The sequence below is a fragment of the Gaeumannomyces tritici genome (genome assembly GCF_000145635.1).
Source record: "Gaeumannomyces tritici R3-111a-1 unplaced genomic scaffold supercont2.3, whole genome shotgun sequence".
Taxonomy (NCBI): Eukaryota; Fungi; Ascomycota; class Sordariomycetes; order Magnaporthales; family Magnaporthaceae; genus Gaeumannomyces; species Gaeumannomyces tritici.
Window position 1 is genome coordinate 5,504,055 of NW_008804547.1, and position 17,138 is coordinate 5,521,192.

The 17,138-nt window shown below is 59.8% G+C and overlaps 5 protein-coding genes across 5 annotated transcripts; 3 read left to right on the top strand and 2 right to left on the bottom strand.

Annotated features, from left to right (window-relative positions):
* Nucleotides 1–5,120: 5,120 nt before the first annotated feature.
* On the top strand, nt 5,121–6,784 carry GGTG_06965 (hypothetical protein). The gene is made up of 3 exons (XM_009224787.1): nt 5,121–5,505; nt 5,688–5,771; nt 6,116–6,784. The coding sequence occupies exons 1-3, from the start codon at nt 5,372–5,374 to the stop codon at nt 6,570–6,572; spliced, it is 675 nt and encodes a 224-aa protein (XP_009223051.1). The 5' UTR covers nt 5,121–5,371; the 3' UTR covers nt 6,573–6,784.
* Nucleotides 6,785–6,865: 81 nt separating this feature from the next.
* On the bottom strand, nt 6,866–10,607 carry GGTG_06966 (AP-3 adaptor complex subunit mu). Its single transcript, XM_009224788.1, has 2 exons — nt 10,456–10,607; nt 6,866–10,300 (listed from the first exon to the last, which is right to left on the bottom strand). The coding sequence occupies exons 1-2, from the start codon at nt 10,497–10,499 to the stop codon at nt 8,608–8,610; spliced, it is 1,737 nt and encodes a 578-aa protein (XP_009223052.1). The 5' UTR covers nt 10,500–10,607; the 3' UTR covers nt 6,866–8,607.
* A 109-nt stretch (nt 10,608–10,716) lies between these two features.
* Nucleotides 10,717–12,097, top strand: GGTG_06967 (hypothetical protein). The gene is made up of 2 exons (XM_009224789.1): nt 10,717–10,950; nt 11,030–12,097. Exons 1-2 carry the CDS (start codon nt 10,848–10,850, stop codon nt 11,209–11,211), a joined length of 285 nt encoding a protein of 94 aa, XP_009223053.1. The 5' UTR covers nt 10,717–10,847; the 3' UTR covers nt 11,212–12,097.
* Nucleotides 12,098–12,517: 420 nt separating this feature from the next.
* Nucleotides 12,518–13,605, top strand: GGTG_06968 (exosome component 2; the record flags this gene model as incomplete). The annotated part of the gene is made up of 2 exons (XM_009224790.1): nt 12,518–13,029; nt 13,107–13,605. The coding sequence occupies 2 exons, from the start codon at nt 12,518–12,520 to the stop codon at nt 13,603–13,605; spliced, it is 1,011 nt and encodes a 336-aa protein (XP_009223054.1).
* A 102-nt stretch (nt 13,606–13,707) lies between these two features.
* On the bottom strand, nt 13,708–17,102 carry GGTG_06969 (CCR4-NOT transcription complex). The gene is made up of 5 exons (XM_009224791.1): nt 16,708–17,102; nt 16,550–16,625; nt 16,056–16,464; nt 14,326–15,992; nt 13,708–14,257 (listed from the first exon to the last, which is right to left on the bottom strand). The coding sequence occupies exons 3-5, from the start codon at nt 16,308–16,310 to the stop codon at nt 14,197–14,199; spliced, it is 1,983 nt and encodes a 660-aa protein (XP_009223055.1). The 5' UTR covers nt 16,311–16,464; nt 16,550–16,625; nt 16,708–17,102; the 3' UTR covers nt 13,708–14,196.
* Between the last annotated feature and the right edge of the window lie 36 nt (nt 17,103–17,138).

A 17,138-nucleotide genomic window follows, 5' to 3' on the forward strand; every position in this document is an offset into this window, starting at 1 on the left:
ACGCGCCGACGGCGTCGCACCACGACGACGCTCTCTCTCTCTCTCTCTCTCTCTCTCTCTCTCTCCCGCTCCGTCTCACACGGCCGCCGAGGGGAGCGCCCCCATCCATCCCTAGCAGGGCAAGAAATTCCTGTCCTGCAACATAGCTCCCCTCCCAATCCTCCCCTCCCCACTACCGTGCGCGGTATCTACGGACAGCTCACAGGCGGTCGTCGGCAGTCGCTGTCGTCGAGTCGAGCGCGCGCACGTGTGTGGGGCCGGTTTTATCACGGATGGCCTCGCTGAACTTTATTCCCCAACGATGGAGGTCGCAAAGGGAACGACGGGAATCAGATGTGACATGGGGGAGGCAAGGGAAGAAAAAAAGGTTTAAGGCCCGGCTTGGAATAACGAGCGGACCAACCCTAATCGAGCCATCTGGGTGCCTTTCCCTTTTACTTATTTCCTGCCCTGCCCTGCCCGGCTTGAAGTTGTTGGCCAAACAAGATATGCGTCGGCTCTGCATCGGTTCTACCTGTTGCCGGCCGCCGCTGCAAGCAGAGGCCCTGCAGGCCTGCTCGTACTATACGCCCGTGCACGCTGTGTGAGTGTGTGAAGGGGGTGCGTTTTGCCCGCGCGGGTGTCCTCACTATCGAGACCTTTTTTTGTCGCCCAGTTGTGCTTTCATTCGGATCCGAACTTTTGAGGCCCCCTCCTCAGCTCAGCTGGTGATGGGTTCTGCTAGTGGCGCAATGCCCGGCAGCAGACAGAATCAGCTGCAGGCGTGTGTGCAGGTGTGAGCAGTGGGTGTGCCCGTGTGTGATATTTGTGCGCCACCAACCGTCGAGTCCGGCATGGCTGCCGAGTGAAAGGGAAGGGAGGGAGGTGCGCCCGCCGCGAGACGACGGCGTGTCACGCTCTCTTCCTTCTCGTCGTCCGCTCGGTCTGGGAGATGAGTTTGGCTCCTTAGGGTTCTGCCCTGCGCGCACAGCAAACGCCCTTGGGCCCTCCCCACATGTCATGGGCCAAACGTCGCCTGCCGCTGCCCTACCAACCAAGAGCGGCCTGCAGGGCGGTCGCCGTCATGGATTGTCAAAAGCCGTCTTTCCTTTCTTCTGGTTCTTTTTCAGATGGCGCAGTTGTTCCCCATCGAGATATCATGTGACGAAACGTGATCTCCCATGCCTGGGCCGCGCCCCCCGGTAAGAACCTTTATTCGATGACACCCCCTTAACCGCGGCCGCGGCGGCGTTTGACGTATTGGATGGGAAGGGGGAGGGTGGAGTGGAGGGGTGGAGGGCTGACGATGGCACTGTGCGTGAGCGCGGGATCCCAACCCGCCTAGCCCCGGCTGTGTCTAGCTCCAAAATGTTTGATTGGTCTACCGCGAGCCTGAGGCCGAGGCAGACTGAAAGCAGGCACAGACGCGGTCACAGACTGGCGCACCACACCTGAACGATTGTGAATAAACGCGCGGCGGTGCGGCAACCGAATCGTCAAGCTAATAATTCTTGAGGTTACTGTCCGGGTGGGCTCTCCTTCACGCCCGGTGCCTCGCCAGAGAGAGGATCACGGAGGATCCGTACCTAGGATATAGGTACCCCCTTTTTCCGCATGGCAAAAGTACCGGTCCAAGCTTCGTAGTGGCCCCCGCCGCCGAACCGGAAAGGACCAGGACGTCGCTCGCTCGCTCGTCTCGTACGACCCCGCTGATGTGGTTGGCGGGAGGAAAGGAAAGGAGGGAAAAAAAAAAAGGATGGAGCACGGCATTGACTAAGGGGAAGGGCCCTGTGTGTGTGTGTGTGTGTGTGCTGTGCAGGGCCCTCCATCCTCCATCCCAGGCACCGACCATGCTAGTCCGGTTCGCTTGCGCCGCTCCATTCTCTTGCCGCATGAGCCGTCCAAATGGGTCTGGTCAATCAATCAAGCCCGCACGCTTCGTCGCATGTGCAAGCGAGCCAGAGACGAAGGAGAATGCTCAAAGCCCAATTCGCCGACAGTCTTTCCGGCCGGACGCCCTCCACAGTAGAACAATAAAAAATTTCACTTGCTGGTAACGTGCCCTTTTTGTGGCTTCGCTTCCTAGGGCTCCCTGTGGTTGTGTCTCCTTTTGGCCTCGCCGGCTGCAACCCATTCAATATTGATGCCACCCCTAGTTTACAAAATTAGAAACATGGAGGTCGGCAAGCAGCTCCAGGGTCAATTTGATATACAACGTATTACCCGACAAGCTCTCCCCTCATCTTCTATCTTCCCTTTTTGCTTTTTGCTTTCGGGTAACCTAAACAACACTCCATCCATGGTTGCCTGTCAGCCTGCCAAGGGCGCGGCTGGGCCGTATCTCAGATGTGCCTGTGCTTGCAAACATGGCTGGTGGTGGCGTCAGTGGTGGTGGCATCCTGACCGGTTGAGACTTGACGTGTCGAGGCGGGGCCATGTGGAGAAAGAGGAACCGCCCGTGAAGGAACAGGACGCAATAAGAAAAAAAAAGAAAAAAAAAGCAATGCGAACAATGCAGCGGCTTCTCGAAGCCGGTCCATGCACGGCGCAATGCCTACCAATCAACCCATTTTGCCCTCTCTTGTCCCTTCCGTCCCGGCCTTGATTCTCCCTCTGTGGCCAGATATGCGCGCGAACCCAATACACGCCAGGGGTGGGAAACCCAACGAAAGGACGGCAGGCAGGTGGGTGGGTGTGTGGGCGAGACACGGCCAAGCAAGCGGGCAGTGAAGTGGAAAAGCGAGCCCACGAATCCACAAGGCCCGCGCATACACGCGCACATTCGCCAGACGCAAGGCCCCTGCCACCTACCTACCTAGGTATCCAATGACTTGGCCCGACGTAGTGTAGCAGCAGCAAGCACTTCGCATTACGAACCTAGAAACAAGAAGACGCAAGAAACCCCAATAGGTCAGACGCGCCCGCCTCGCTTGTTCTCGATAGGTTTACCGCCCTGTCGTGACTGTGACGACAACCGGGCCTTGATTGGCTCGCCGGCCATGATTTTTCGGCCTATTGGGAGCGACGGGCACGGCTGCATGTGGGAAACGAAACGTCGATATATGGGGCCCCAAGGGGTGTGTATGTGTGTGGGCGACCACTGGCGGCCAGCCGGCCGGCCCTCGGAGGAGAGTGGGAGATCAAAGGAGCGAAATGGCGCGTGGTGGTATCGGCAGTTCCCCGGGGGTTCCTGCCGGAGGGAAGAGTGACGAGATTCCTACAGCCGTCCATGTTTATTATTATTATTAGAAGCATGGGCCCTGGCCAGCCCGCGGCCGGTATATTTCTCATGGCTGAGTGATGGCACTGAATGCAAAGTCCTCGGCTGCTACTTCAGATTACGACAGGCCTTCTCCTCCTCCTGCTCCTCCCGGCGCTGCTCAAGCGCGCACCAGGAAGAGTCTAGCCGGGGTAGTCTGCTGCAGCGACCATGTGTGATTTGCCAAGTGCGACGGCGGTCGACGACAACAACACCCGGCCTACTGCAGCCCGGCACAGGGATTCCCATGCGGTGACGGAGCCGGCCAGTAAGCCAAACAAATAGCCGTCTGTTTTTTCCCCCCTTGCTGAGCACCTGAGGTTGGGGTGATGCGACGATCATTGCAGCGCGGCATCATCGCCCGTGCTTCGTTCGTATTCCCATGACCATGTCTCACCCGCAGGCGCAGGACCGACAGTGTTATTGCCTGTGCGTGTGTGTGTGTGTGTGTGTGTGTGTGTGTGTGTGTTGTGGCTGCGTGACGGCCGGTCACCTCAGGGAGGGGAAATGCCAGGACTGGCAAGGCTCGGCGGGATGGACGACAGGCTCGGCGCATGTTGCCCACCCAAAAAGGTCCATTCTGACACCGCCATCCCAGCCACCGACCGACCGACCGACGTCTATCGAATCGTTTTGTGCGCGTCCTTTTTTTTTTTTTTTTTGTTTCTTCCGGTGTCCTCAATGCCTAAAGGTAGTGCTGACCCCCGCGGCGACTGCTGCGGACGGCCTCATCCGGGGATCGACGCAGCGGTTGGCGATTTGCAATGTCTGGGGGGTCCCACGTTGGCAGGGGGGTGTTGGACAAGGTTGGGTACTGTCCAGTTGTCCACGCAATCCCTGGCTTTGCCCGGTTTTGCCTGGCGACTCTGGACGTTAGCGCAGCAGCCCCAACAGACCCAGACACGGCTGCCTGCCTCTATTTTTGCGTGTTTGATGACAGTTTGATGGCAGGGCAACATCCGCCGCGCGCGCCTGTTGCTACCGTCGCTTACGCCCTTTGTCTCTCTCGGTCAAGCGCGGGAGGGGAACCCGAGGGCTGCGGGGCCCGTCTCGGCTACCCGCACCGCCCCCCTCCAACGACGTCGGCCAAGCAAGGGCTGGGAAGAGGGAAAGAAACAAAGCAGAGTTGCAGGTTTATTTTCGGCCGCTACTGGCATGTCTTACTAGGAAGGTGGCAGAAAAGCACCTAGCCATGTAGGATCCGAGGCGGGCATCAATTTGCGTAGGACAGGCGGTGGGGAGGAGACGGAGCAGCCGGTGCGCAAAACTCGGCTTGGCGCAGAACCAACAGCCCGACGGGAGGGGCTGGAGGGGGAGGCTGGGGTCGAGCTGCGCGTCCAACAGCAGAACGAGATCAAATTTTGATGGGGACCGGCAACACCCGCGCCCAGCCAAGCAGAACCCCCTCTCTAGGGCAGGGCAGGCGGAGAAAATGGAGACATTTGCAAAGGCAAGGCTGGGTTTTTTTCTTCTTTTTTTTCCCCCCCTTCGCACGGGTGGGCGACAGGCAAGGATCCATGGATGTCGAGGCTGTTGGGAAAAGGGCAAAGCTGACTGTTGCTGGTAATTATAGAACAGAAAAGTATCCCCCCGTCACGCGCCCTGTCAACTCATCCATCTCACAGCTAAGTTTGTAGGAAGACAGCCAAGATAAAAAAAAAGAGGTGGTGGGTGGTCGATGGATTTGGCTGTTGGCTTTGCGTGTCTGTCACTTGGCCCACACCAATACCCTGCCCTGCCTGGGCCAACCCGGCCATCACAGCCGTGCCCGAGAACAAAAAAGGGTCTCCCCGTTCGCTTTTTTACAGACAAGGCAAGTCATCCGACTGGCGCTCTCAGGCCCAGCAGCCCGGGCCTTGCGGGTGGGGGCTGGCTCCTTTCAGAGCATCATGTGGCGAGGAGGATTTTTGGTCCATTGTGTTGTCTGCAAGTCGTCAGCCCATCCAGCAATTGGATGCCTTCCTGGGGCGGGGGAACCAGCAGATCAATTGTTGGTGGCTGCGATTGGAAAGACAAGCGCGTTGACTGGGTCGGCCGGGCGCAGTGCCTTCCCAGATTGTCCAAACTTGTTACGGGCAGGAGCGACCAACACGAGTGAGTAACGAGGCTCGACGAAAAGACGCACACAAAACAATGGATGACAATGACATCAAGCCCGCCGACAATAAACCAAACCAAACTAAGCCCAAACTGCCACAAGCGCCGAAACATGACACAGCCGCCAGCTTTGACCTCTTCGGCGGCCTCTTCACCGTCCGTCTACTGTCGTCAAAGACCTCGCAGCTCGCAATCTCAACCGCTCTGCAGCGCGCGGCTCTATTCTTTCTGCCTGGGGTTCAAGTTTCTTCTGCCCTGCTCCATGTCGCGAACCCCAGTCGCGCCTCTCAATTCCGTCAGAATCAAACCCACTAGTCCCTTGTTACTCATACTAACCCCACACCCCACCCAGGCCCCAATTCCAACCGCCGCCCCTGCAAGTCAGCAGATCGGACCAATGGCACCGGCAAGCGCTGGCCAGTTTTAGGCGCCCAACGTTTGTCCATTAGGCGCCCGGCGGGTTTTCTCAGGGCTATTTTCAGCCTCGTCGTCGCAAACGCCCTCGCCCACGGCGCTTAGCACAACCCACCGCCTGCCATTCATCCTCCTCCCCAGTTTGCTTCCCCCGGAGGGCGTGCCGTCCGCGTGTGTTCCAGAAAACCCAACCACGCTTCGCCCTGCCTACCATTCACCACCCCCCTTTCAAGCTTATTTCTAATCTTCGCCCGCGCCAGATCTCGAAAGGCGTGACCTGGACCTGCATCAGATGCAGCACTACCGTGATGTGATGGGCCCTCTCACGCATACAGCCCTTCCGTTGGGCTAACTGGCTGGTTGCAGACCTCGCGGGGGAGATCCAGGGGGACAGGCACATGTATCCCCGGTGCCTACCTTGCACGCGACGGTCAGTTTCAAGCGTGTGCGTGCGTGTACGCGCGTGGGCGGCTTGCCAAAGACCAGCCAGCTAGGCAGTACGCCCCGGCGAGACGCCCTGGCGCTGCAGCGTCACTGGCCGACTGCCGCCGAGGGCGGTGTGTGCGTCGTCGGCGGCGGCAGCGATAAGCTTCGCGACGTGGGCTGGAGGCTTTGGGGCGCAAGCCACACACGCCCCTCCCGTCTCCCTCCCCCTTCATCTGCGTTCCCGCCCACACTTCTGCGGTCGGCGGGCCCGAGCATGCCGGCACATCGACACCGGTCAAGGAACCGCATGTCAAGCCCGCCTGCCTTACCTGTGCTGCGTCCTATCACTAACCCTGTCGAGATTCCTGCCGCTCCATCTCGTTCTGTCCCCAGATAAGGCCCTGTAATCTAGATGGCAGATATAGCGCACTGGGTCAAGCCACATTGCTATACGTACGGCCAGGGTGTGTGCCGCTCCGTTTTTGCCGCGGCGCATACGGCCACGTGCTGTTGGTTCACCCTCCCTGTCTTTTTCTTTTTTACCAACCCACACACCACCGTGGCGGCTATTTCACCTGAATATGCACGGTAGCTCGTTCTCGTCACGTCCCTCTCCCCTGTAACCGTCGTATTCCAGCCTGGCCGAGGCGGGAAAAAGGAAGGGGGAGGGGTTCGGCAAGGTACAAAACGTGGCTATCGAAGCTTCTCGACGAACAGAAATCTCGTCACAGTTCCCTCCATCTATTTTTGACCACCTACATGTGTGATGAGAACTCCTTGCCACCCATGTACACGGGGGAAGGAACCAGGAATACAAAAAAAGGGATGGGAAACGAACCCATGGGCCGGCCGCCCACGCCGCAGACCGCCTTCCCCTTGTTCCCCTCCATACGGACCTAGGGATGCCTGTACATGCCCTTGACGTAACCTAGCACTCTCTCGCAATATGGCCCAGGCCGCCGTCCAGGGGACCCTCTACACCCTTGCCTGTTGCTAAATTAAGCCGTCGAGAAAGAGCCTCACCTTGCTTATTGAAACAACGCCTCGTCCGCAATCCTGCTTGCCCGTGCCCACACCTCAACCCCAACGCGCAAGACGCCACACCTTTCCGTCTCTCTCTCTCTCCCTCTCTCTCTCCCTGCTTTATCTGTCCGTCCCGCCTATCGCGGTCCTCCCATTCGGGACCCCGGGAGGTGAGGTTGTTTCCCCGGGCGTCTCCGGAACGGGGTGGGGGGCCTCCGCATTTCTCCGCCGAACCTCGGGTCCGCGCTTGCTGGAGGTCGCTCCCCTTTAATAGAAGGTAAATCACACAGGGGGGCCTGCATATTGCATGTTTCGTGCATGCCGTCTGCTAAGCTGATGGTCGAGTAGACGCGCTTCCCCCCTGGATGGTAATCTTGTTGGATACTACTCCTGTATTGCGTGTGTGTGTGTGTGGTTTGCCATGATGGAGCTTTGCATCCTGAGCTGGCGGGATGCCAACTCGCCACTTGTCGACGTTGCGCATCTTGGCACGCAGTGTGAGGCTTGGGGACGGTAGGCTCGGTGACGTGGGGCTCACGGGCTCTAGCAGCGCCTCCCTGAGGCCGAGAACCATGCATGCAGGCTGGCTTATAGCAGAGCTTGTAAGAGGAACCGCGGTGAAGAAACCCGCCATGGGGCATAGCACAGGCTCTCTGCTAGGACCCAGCGGCTATTTTTTTCTTCTTTCTTCTTCTTCTTCAGATTCGTGACACGTCATGGCTTTCTTTCTGTGTCTAGTAGACCTCGAGGAGGCTCCGGATGTGAGTTTGATGGGGAATAAACAAACGCCAAACCGTAGCCGTTGCCCACTTAAAGTATTCGAGAGCATAGTGGTGTGCTTGGAGCGAGGCACATAGTTCAGATAGCGCCGACGTAGTGTTTCTATCAGAGCAAAGACTTGCGAGGAGCCCCTGAAGGCCTCGGTCGAGATTGGCCTGCTCAAACGGGTTTGCTTCTGGATGGGGACTATGTTGACACGGCTCTTCTGTTGCCGAAAGTTGACGAGAGAGTCTTCACCAGCGGGCCTGAAGAGAAGGCGCAACTGCAGCCTTCTAGGACCATCTCGAAGGCGACACCGTTGTGCGCCAGGGAGTACTCCTGTAGAAGAGCAAGCAACATCGCCAATGTCGGCGGGAAAAGGATACTGCTCTCCTTCTGAGCCCTGGGGCGAGCACGCCCGCAGCTGTGCCAATCACAAGCATCCATATGCCATCTGTTTTGAGGAGGGCTGTTGCAGACTAGCTGGTCAAAAACACAGACGGAAGCAAAGGAAATCACAAAACACGCAGTTGTTCTTCGGGGTCTTTTGCATATTGCACCGGGCTATAACCTGCGCATGTCGTTACTGCCAAAAAAAAAGACAGCACCCATCTCGTCCCCGCCCCCCGCTCCAGCTCGCACAAACGAGATCAGCATCTCAGCTCGACGCCCCCTTTGCTGACCGTCAGGTACTTGACACCCTTGTAGGGCGACGCCGTCAGGCCCATGCTCCGCTTCTGGTCGATCAGGATGCTCTCGACCTTGATGCCGCTGGGGAGCCAGCCTTTGACCGAGAAGCTGAGCGAGGCCGAGCTGGGCATCAGCAGCTTGTTCTGCGCCACCCTCGCGTCCGTCTTTTCGTCGTCGCCGCCGCCGCCGCCTGAGGCCCCCTTGGCCGGCCTGGCCGCCGCCGCCGCCGGCTCCGGGTCCTCGTAGTTGTACTCCTTGAAGCCAAAGCCCGTGGGGTCCGAGTAGCCGGCCGCAGCAACGGCGTCGTCAGCGTCGTCCAGCGCCTGGTCGCCCACCACGGTGCCGCGCAGGCTGAACTGCATCGTGCCGCTCGCCAGGGCCTTGTTTGGGATGAGCCAGTCGACCAGGTTGTCTCCAGGGCTGTAGGTGGCATCGCCTTTGCTTGGCCGGAGCTCGGGGAGATTTCGCACCCCCGCCGGCAGCGGGACCGTGATCCTCAGGTCCTCAAGCAGCGGCGCCGCCGCTGTGCCAGGCTGCGGGCCACCAAACGGCCTCCCGACCGGCCCACCGCCGATGCCTCTACCGCCGCCGCCCCGCCCGTAAGAGCCTCCTCCGCCAGAAATATCACTGCCGCCGCCGCCGCCTGATGCGCCAAATACCTTGTTCACGTAGACGCGGACCTCGAAGTCGCAGCCAGTGGGGCCGAGGCCTGTCTTGACTTCGATGTTGGCGGGGAGCTTCAGATTGCCTGCGACCAGGGAGCCACTCTTGCCGCTGGTAAGGGGCGGTAAAATGACTTCATAGCTGGCGAGAATGAAGCGGCCGTCAGGCGGGATGAAACTCAGCTCGCCGGGGCGCTCACGCCATCGGGCGAGGCGGACGCAGGGGTGGAAGACGGGCAGCTCCATGAGCCCGGCCAGGTTGTGGCGGCCCGTGGGCCCCGTCAGGGACATGACAATGTCCGGGACGCCCGAGACCTTTGACGTGAAGGCGACGGTGCCGTGAGCAAAGGCGGCGAGCGGGCGGCCCGACGGCGCCAGCGTCACCGACAGCGTCTCGACCAGGTCCGCGTACATCTCGTTGCTCGTGTGCCGCACGTTGGCCCGCCGCCACGGGAGCGCCGGCGTCGCCACCACGTTGCCGCGACCGCCGCCCACGCCGCCCATCGCGCCGCCCGAGCCGAGCGAGGGGCCGGAGGGCCCGCCGCCCCCGCCGAGGTTAGCGGTGACGGCGCCGGGCAGGGTCAGGCCGCCGAGCAGCTTCCCCAGCAGGCCCTCGACCTCGACCAGGTCGCGCAGGGCGTTGGGCTCGGTGGTGGCGACGACGCCGGCGTCGCACATCTCGGTCAGTAGCTGGGCGGCAACATCGTAGGCCGAGTCGATGCGCTGGGCGGTCAACGGGGCGCCGAGGAACTCCTCAAAGGCGTCGACGACGCGGTGCAGGAACTCGAGCACTAGCAGCGGCTCGACCTCGCGCGAGGCCGTGGCTAGGAACAGTAGGTTGGCGTGGGCGAGGGAGAAGACGAGGGTGGCGGGGCTGGCGTTGGGCAGGTAGATCAGGCTCGGGCGCGGCGGCGGGTGCTCGAGGTAGAGAGGCAGGAGGTGCGCCGCCGAGAGCGGCCGCCCCGTGTATGTGTGGGACAGGACCGGGCTACTGTGGATTGGTCTGCCCGGCCGCCCGGCCCCCGGCGCTCCTCGTACGGCTGCCAAGAGGGAGTCGCGTACGAGGGGCGCGAGGAGGGGCGCGGCCAAGCAGGATCTGTCAGCAAGCGGTAGCGGTCAGAGGGGAGACGGACGTGGCCGACGTACTTGCGCTCATCGTAAATGTGCAGGGCCTCTATGACGGCCGTCATGGCTGCAAGGGTTCTGTGGGGGGACTGGTGCGGTCCGAGGTGGAAGCTCGAGCTGGTCCCCGCGCCATTGCTGCGGTTGGTTGAGGCGCCAAGAAGATAATGTTCAGCGTCGGCGTGCCTGACGCAATCAGATTGACCTGTGCTCCGCCTGTGCGGCAGCGGTTAAATATGGGGCCTGGACTGGCGAGAAGCCAATTATTGGCCGCAAGGATTTGACCTCATGGACTTCTGCTGCTCTCAGAAACTGCAAGCCTTGAGATGTCCAGCACGCCATGTGGCCGCCATAAACTGCCATATAAACCTACAAGACAATCTTGACTTGTCTACGCTCTTCTCACTGATACAATCATGCCAGGCGTTCCGTCCATGTCGAAGCTCGACAAGCCCGAAGACTACAAGGAGCTCCTGAAGCAGGACAGGGGTGATGACTGCCTCGCCTGCCGAGTCATAGGTCGGTCAATTCTCTGCAAGGCCGCTGCCTTTGAGAGGTAGAACAGATAAAAGTGCTGACATCGTGCTTGACTGTTCAGGAGGTGGCGCCTTCATCGGGCTCGCAGCGTACAGCTACGTCTCGGGCCACGCCGAGCTTGAGCGCAACAAGGCACTTATACTCAAGAAGAGCCCCATGATTGGCATGCGCGGACGCAAGGCTGGCATCACGGGGATCGCCCTGGGTCTGGTATACTTGGGCGTGTGGAGGCTGTTCAAGTAGTTGACGGTGTCCGGGCGGCCACCAACCAATATCACGAGACACTACGTGAAAGGAAAGCAGAGAGCTTCAAGACAAGTCATCAGATGTGCGAACCCAGCGAACGTTATTTATCCGCCATTCCAACCCAAAAAAATACTCTTTGAAAGTCCCCTCGTCGCTTGTTTAAAGCCAGAGGCCATTTCCTAACGTTGACCTGAACTAGTATGCATCTTGCGCTGGCACGCTATGTTCGTCAGCGACGGGTTGCCATTCCTCCTTGGATTTTCCCCCTTCCGCTAGGTCGAGGTCTCTTCAGCTTCAACTTCTTCTCAGTCATGTGGGGCCGTTGCAATATCTGGCGCGCCCGACCGAGGCCCTGGTCCAGGTGCACGCATCGCCCTCCAGGCCCTGGGCATGCAGCACGCCCGAAGACGTGGCAGGCCTTATAACCTGCCGCCCAGGTCATGGTAGACATCGAACCGGAGACGCCAAGTTGGTGTAGTGGTTATGAGGATGGGTCGAGTCGACACCGGGACCCTACCTGTACTCCGCTGCAATAGCCGCTTGGGTTGATGGTTCGATCCCCGGTATGGGATCGAAGAAAACTTCTCAAGTGGGATGTTTCGTAGCTGTCGCCCCGAAGCGGCAGCAAGCTTTTTGCTTTTATTATTTTGTATTTTGGTATTGCCTTTTTTTTATGAATATATATTTGTCTGTTTACCTTCATCCCCGCGGGTTTTACGAAGTGCACCTTCCCGGGATAGTTAGGTTGAGCAGTGTGTGGCAGTTTGGATTTTTAAGCAACGAATAAGCAAACAAATGCGCTGCAAGCAACCGCTTGAGCGCAAGTCCTCGAATATTAGGAACAAACTCGATAATTGCGCAGGTGTTGCTTGGTCGGGGTGTTGGGTGTCTGATTTGATGTGGGCGGAACTTATATGCTCTCATGGGTTTGGGGGTCGAGGCCGCTGGAGGTCGGTGTCCGCCCGAGCCTCAGTGCATCAGTGAAAAATTCACCACCCGCAAACAAGGCCTCGTTCAGGAAGCCAACCCATCCAACCTCAAATTTAGTTTCTGCGACTGGCAGCTCGACGATTGAAAACATCAGAAAGGACATCTGGAAATTGAGTTTAAAGGCAATACCAGGGACGGGCTCCTTTCCAAGTCACTGGGCATGCACGGGACTGCGCCTGATTGATCTCGCTGCCAGACAAGCGTTACCACCAACCAGCCTCTCAGGCCAACACCAGTACCGCCACCATACCGGGCCGGGCCGCTGGAAACCGACCATCACAGGCGTCGAGTACACAAACACAAAAAACACACAATGCCCATCGCAATATTAGCCCCCCGGCCGCAGCCGCCGCCGCCGCAGCACCACGATGCGGACGCGGACGTGGACATGGACGCGGACGACGCGGGCGGCGACATCGTCACGCCCGGCGAGGTCATCACCACGGACCCGCAGTGGATGCGCGGCCACGGCACCTACACGGTCCCGCCCGCCATCGTCTCGTCCGTGGCCGGCACCGTGTCGCGCACCAACCGCCTGCTGTCGGTCCGGCCCGTGCGCGCCCGCTACACCCCCGAGGTCGGCGACCTCGTCGTCGGCCGCATCGTCGAGGTCCAGGCCCGCCGCTGGCGCGTCGACGTCGGCGCCTCCCAGCTGGCCGCCCTCCCCCTGTCGGCCATCAACCTGCCGGGCGGGGTGCTGCGCAAGCGCACCGACACGGACGAGCTCCAGATCCGGTCCTTCTTCGCCGAGGGCGACCTGCTCGTCGCCGAGGTCCAGCAGCTCTTCGGCGACGGGGGCGCGGGCCTGCACACGCGCTCGCTGAGGTACGGGAAGCTCCGGAACGGCCTGTTCGCCGCCGTGTCGGGCACGGGCGGGGCGGCGGCGTCGTGCGCGCCCGCAGGCAGGTGTGGACCATGGAGGTCGCGTCGACGGCGCCCTCGGCCTCGACCCACCCGGCCGCGGCGGGCCGCAAGGGAGGAGGACAGCAGGCGCGGAACCCCGCCGCCACCGCCGCCGCCGCCGCCGCCAACCGCAGCATCGACGTGGTCCTGGGTGTCAACGGCTACGTCTGGATCAGCAAGCACGTCGAGCCGCCGTCCGACGACCCAGGAGCGCCCACTGGCGCCACGGGCATCGCAAACATGGAGGAGGCCGTCTCGGCCAGCATGTACTCGAGCCGAAACGACCCCATCGACCCGGAGACAATGCGCGAGATCGTGCGCGTGCGCGGCGTCATCACCGCCCTGGTCGAGAACGGCGTGCGCGTCGACGAGGACATGGTCGAGCGCGCCTACCGCGAGGCCGTCGAGATGGCCCGCGCCTCCGACGCCGGCGAGGACGACGTCTACCTCGGCGGCGACCGCGGCGTCCAGCTGGCCGCCATCCTGACCGGCAGGTGAAAGCGGGAGAGACAGGCCTTGGAGCCGACAGTTGTAGTGATCAAGTCACCAGCACGGAGAGAGCATATCGAGTCTCGAATAACACACATCACAATCCCATCTGGCCAGACGAGGAGCAAAGTAGAGATGCATGCTGATCTCGATTTCCGCTAAGAGCCTTCCGCATGACGCGGCCGACCCGTGTACCCGTTGGGCTCCATCTGTCTGCACCGAGACGAGAGAATGAAAACACCTGACGCACTTGATCCGACAATAAAACATAAAAAGACACAGAGCCTTGCTTAACAAGAGGCTCCCTAACAAAAAGGAACACACGCCGAGAGTTGGGAGAGACTTCAAACGCAACAGGAAAAATTGGCAGACCCCCCGTCTGCCCCACTTTCTACTCATTTCCATGTAGGGCATGTCGACGAAGCCGAAGCAGAGCACTACCTACCCCAAGACCCAACCGAACAACTCACACGCATCGAGTTGAAGAAACGCGTGCCGAGAGCTTCCGGTTCACAAGTGAGTTGGGCCTCGACCAGACGAGCACAAGGGGGTCGGTGAATGCGCTCCTGGCATGGATATGATAACTAGATAACTAGAAATCTAGATATCATCTTCCAGATACTTGTAGGCAAACTTGAAGTCGGCCTTTCTGCGGTTCATCCTGCACAGTCAAACAACCGTTAGCCATACGTAGTTCTTCGCGCTCAGACTCGAGGAAAAGTCACTCACCAGGTGCTTTCGTAGTCAAAGAATCGGTAGGTGCCTTGCTCGAACTCCTCCGTAATGTTCTTTGGCTCCTCGTGGCGCTGGAACCAGGTTTGGTACTGCTTGTGAAAGCGCCAGCTCTGTTCCTTAAGCGCCTTAGCCGCCAGAAATTGTTGATATGTCCCCTGCTTGTAGTAGAAAATGTAGAAGAGCGTATCCGTGTCCAGTCGGTTGTAGAGGCGCACGTCGGCAAAGATCGGAAGCGGCTCCTGAGGGTACTCTGAAGACGACTGTACGCGCATCTCGGGCTGGTATGCTGGTAGTGGGTCCGCGTCCGAAGTGTCGGGCTGCGTCGCTTGCGAATGTGCCAGTGCCTGCAGCGTCGCCGCCGAGTTCACCGATCCCGCTCGCTTCTTGGCCATCTCAAACGACTCCACCAGGTCCCGTAGCGAAGCGGGCAGGTGGTAGATAGACTCCTCTTCCGCCTCCTCTTGTGCCTTTTGTGCCGCAGCTGCCGCTGCAGTTGCTGCCGCTGCCGCCGCTTGTGCCTGTGCCGCAGCTGCCGCCTTGGCAGCCTTGCCCTTTGCCTTCGTCTTGACCCCATTCGACACACCGTTCGCACCTTTGCTCGCTTCTGCCGGATCCGGGCCAGGTGAGTTCGTTGCCGGAGCCTTCCCTGCGCTCCGGCTCAAAGCGGACTTGACGTTCTCCTTTCCGGCAAGTTGTGCTGAGATTTGTTGCGGCGTCAGGCTCGATGGCGGCTGCAATTGCGCACTGCTTGAGGGCGCGGGTTGCGCTGCAATGACGTTCGGGGAGTTGGCCGCGCTGGGCCTGTTCACAACTGGGGGCATGGGCGAGATGACCGGGGCTCCTGGCGGCGGAGGCAGCGGCGCGATACCAACGTTGTTCCTGTCGCTGGCCGCAGCCGCGGCGGCGGCTGAGGCATACTTCAACCCCTCTCCTGCAGGGCGTGCCGGTGCTGGCGCAGGCTTCATGCCCGCACTACTTGACGGAACATTGCTAATGGTCGGCAAAGGCGTGTGCAGGGTGGCTAGCGTAGGTAGCGGTGATTTCATCTGTGTTGATGGTCTCCTTTGCCCAGCGTTGGAGGCTTCGGCCGCGGTTCGTGGTTTCGCTGGCGGCACAGAGGGTGTTGGTCTCGTATCCTCGGTTGACTCCTCTTGTACCGACTGGTTGTCCTGGGACGAGTTCTTGTCGTTGTCTTGGCTCATGCCATATGCGTCCTCCTCCTCGCCGAGAGCCAGGTCGTCGTACAGAGTGTCGTCCTCCATAAAGTCGTCCTGCATACCATCGCTGACGTAGTACTTGATGCTCTCTTCCAGGTCCGTCACCTGGTCCGTCTCGACGCCGCCGTTTTCCAGCGAGCGCCTGATGAGTTCCAGCTTGCCCTGATGCCACTTGTGCCGCTCGATGATCTCCTCGATCCTGGCCATACGCTCGGCCTTGGCTCCCGTCACCTTGCCCTTCTTGACGGTGGCCTGTATTTGCTCGGCCTCGGCCTCTAGTGCCTCAATCTGCAGCTCCAGCGCATCGATTGTTGACCCCAGGAACTCGCTCGCCTCGGCCTTGGCCTGCTCTTTCGGATCCAGTTTCGCCGCGGCTGACAACCCCTCTTTCGAGTACGCCTTGGTCTTCATCGCCTTCTCGACGGCTTTGAACTTCTCCATTTGCTGTGGCAGGGGTGTGTTAGTGACCAGCGAGGGCAACCATCAAAAGCTACATCAGACGCATACCGTCTCGATCTTCCTTCTGTTCTCCAAGAGCGGAGCCTTGTCCTTGATGTCATTGCTGGCGGCCCATGTCTTGATCTGATCGCGCAGCCTTTGGAGCTTCTTGATTTCACGCTTGAGGTTGTCCTCTAGCTTCTCCTTTTGTGCGGGATTTGTTGACTGCTCAATCTTCTCGTAGATTGCTTCAAACTCCGTCACACCTTCTGACACCTTCTTGAAGCACTTGTCCACCTCCTGCTGCAACTTTCGTGCGGCCATTGTTGCTGATTTCCCAGCGGCAGGCTAGGTCGATCTGCTTCGTTGCTGGTTGCGGTTCGTAGGAAAGAGCATGCGCAGCTTCGGCTGCCGAGTGCTGAGTCGAGGCGCCGTGAATGACAAAGCGATGTGGCAATCCCGGTCACGGCCAAGCTGTCTGTTGAAGGGGTGATGCCGCGCAGGCAACGAGACGTCAGCGGGGGCGGGGAAAGTCGACGGAAAGCTCTGTCTAGAGCACGTACGGCGGACGGCATGCGTGAGCGGCGGGTAGGCAGGCGAGCAGTGGCGATGTCGGGGCGCGCTGATGGTGATGGAAAGCTTCGTTGATAAGGGCATGGGTTAGAACCAACCGACAGCGGCGAAATTTCGGGGCAGACGAGGGCAACAAAGGGATCCCAACCTGTGAAAGCCGCCCTGTGAGAGGCAGGCAGTGTGCCTTATAATGGTTCGCCTGGCTTCTGGCCTCAGTCAGCAGGTGTGGCGGTATAGGGGCCTCAATCGGCTGTTTGATGCATGAATTGAAGTGAGTGAGGTCAAACTCATAGCGCCGTACGGCTGGAGATTTACCAACTTGGAACGCGATCCCAGGCGCCCGCGCTGCGAAAGTACACGTGGGCCCAGCCTTGTTAGGGCACGGCACTTGCGACTAGCTGCTGTCGTCACTGAGCGGCCGTAGAAGCGTTGGGTTTGAGGTGAACTCAAGGTGCTAGCGTGTGAGGGTTTGTTTCTGCCTTCGTGTCCTGTCAATTGGAAGAAATGATTGGAAACGGTGTCGAGGAATGAGCTTCTACTATCGCGGATTGATAGCAGAGTACCAGTCCAGCTGCAGAG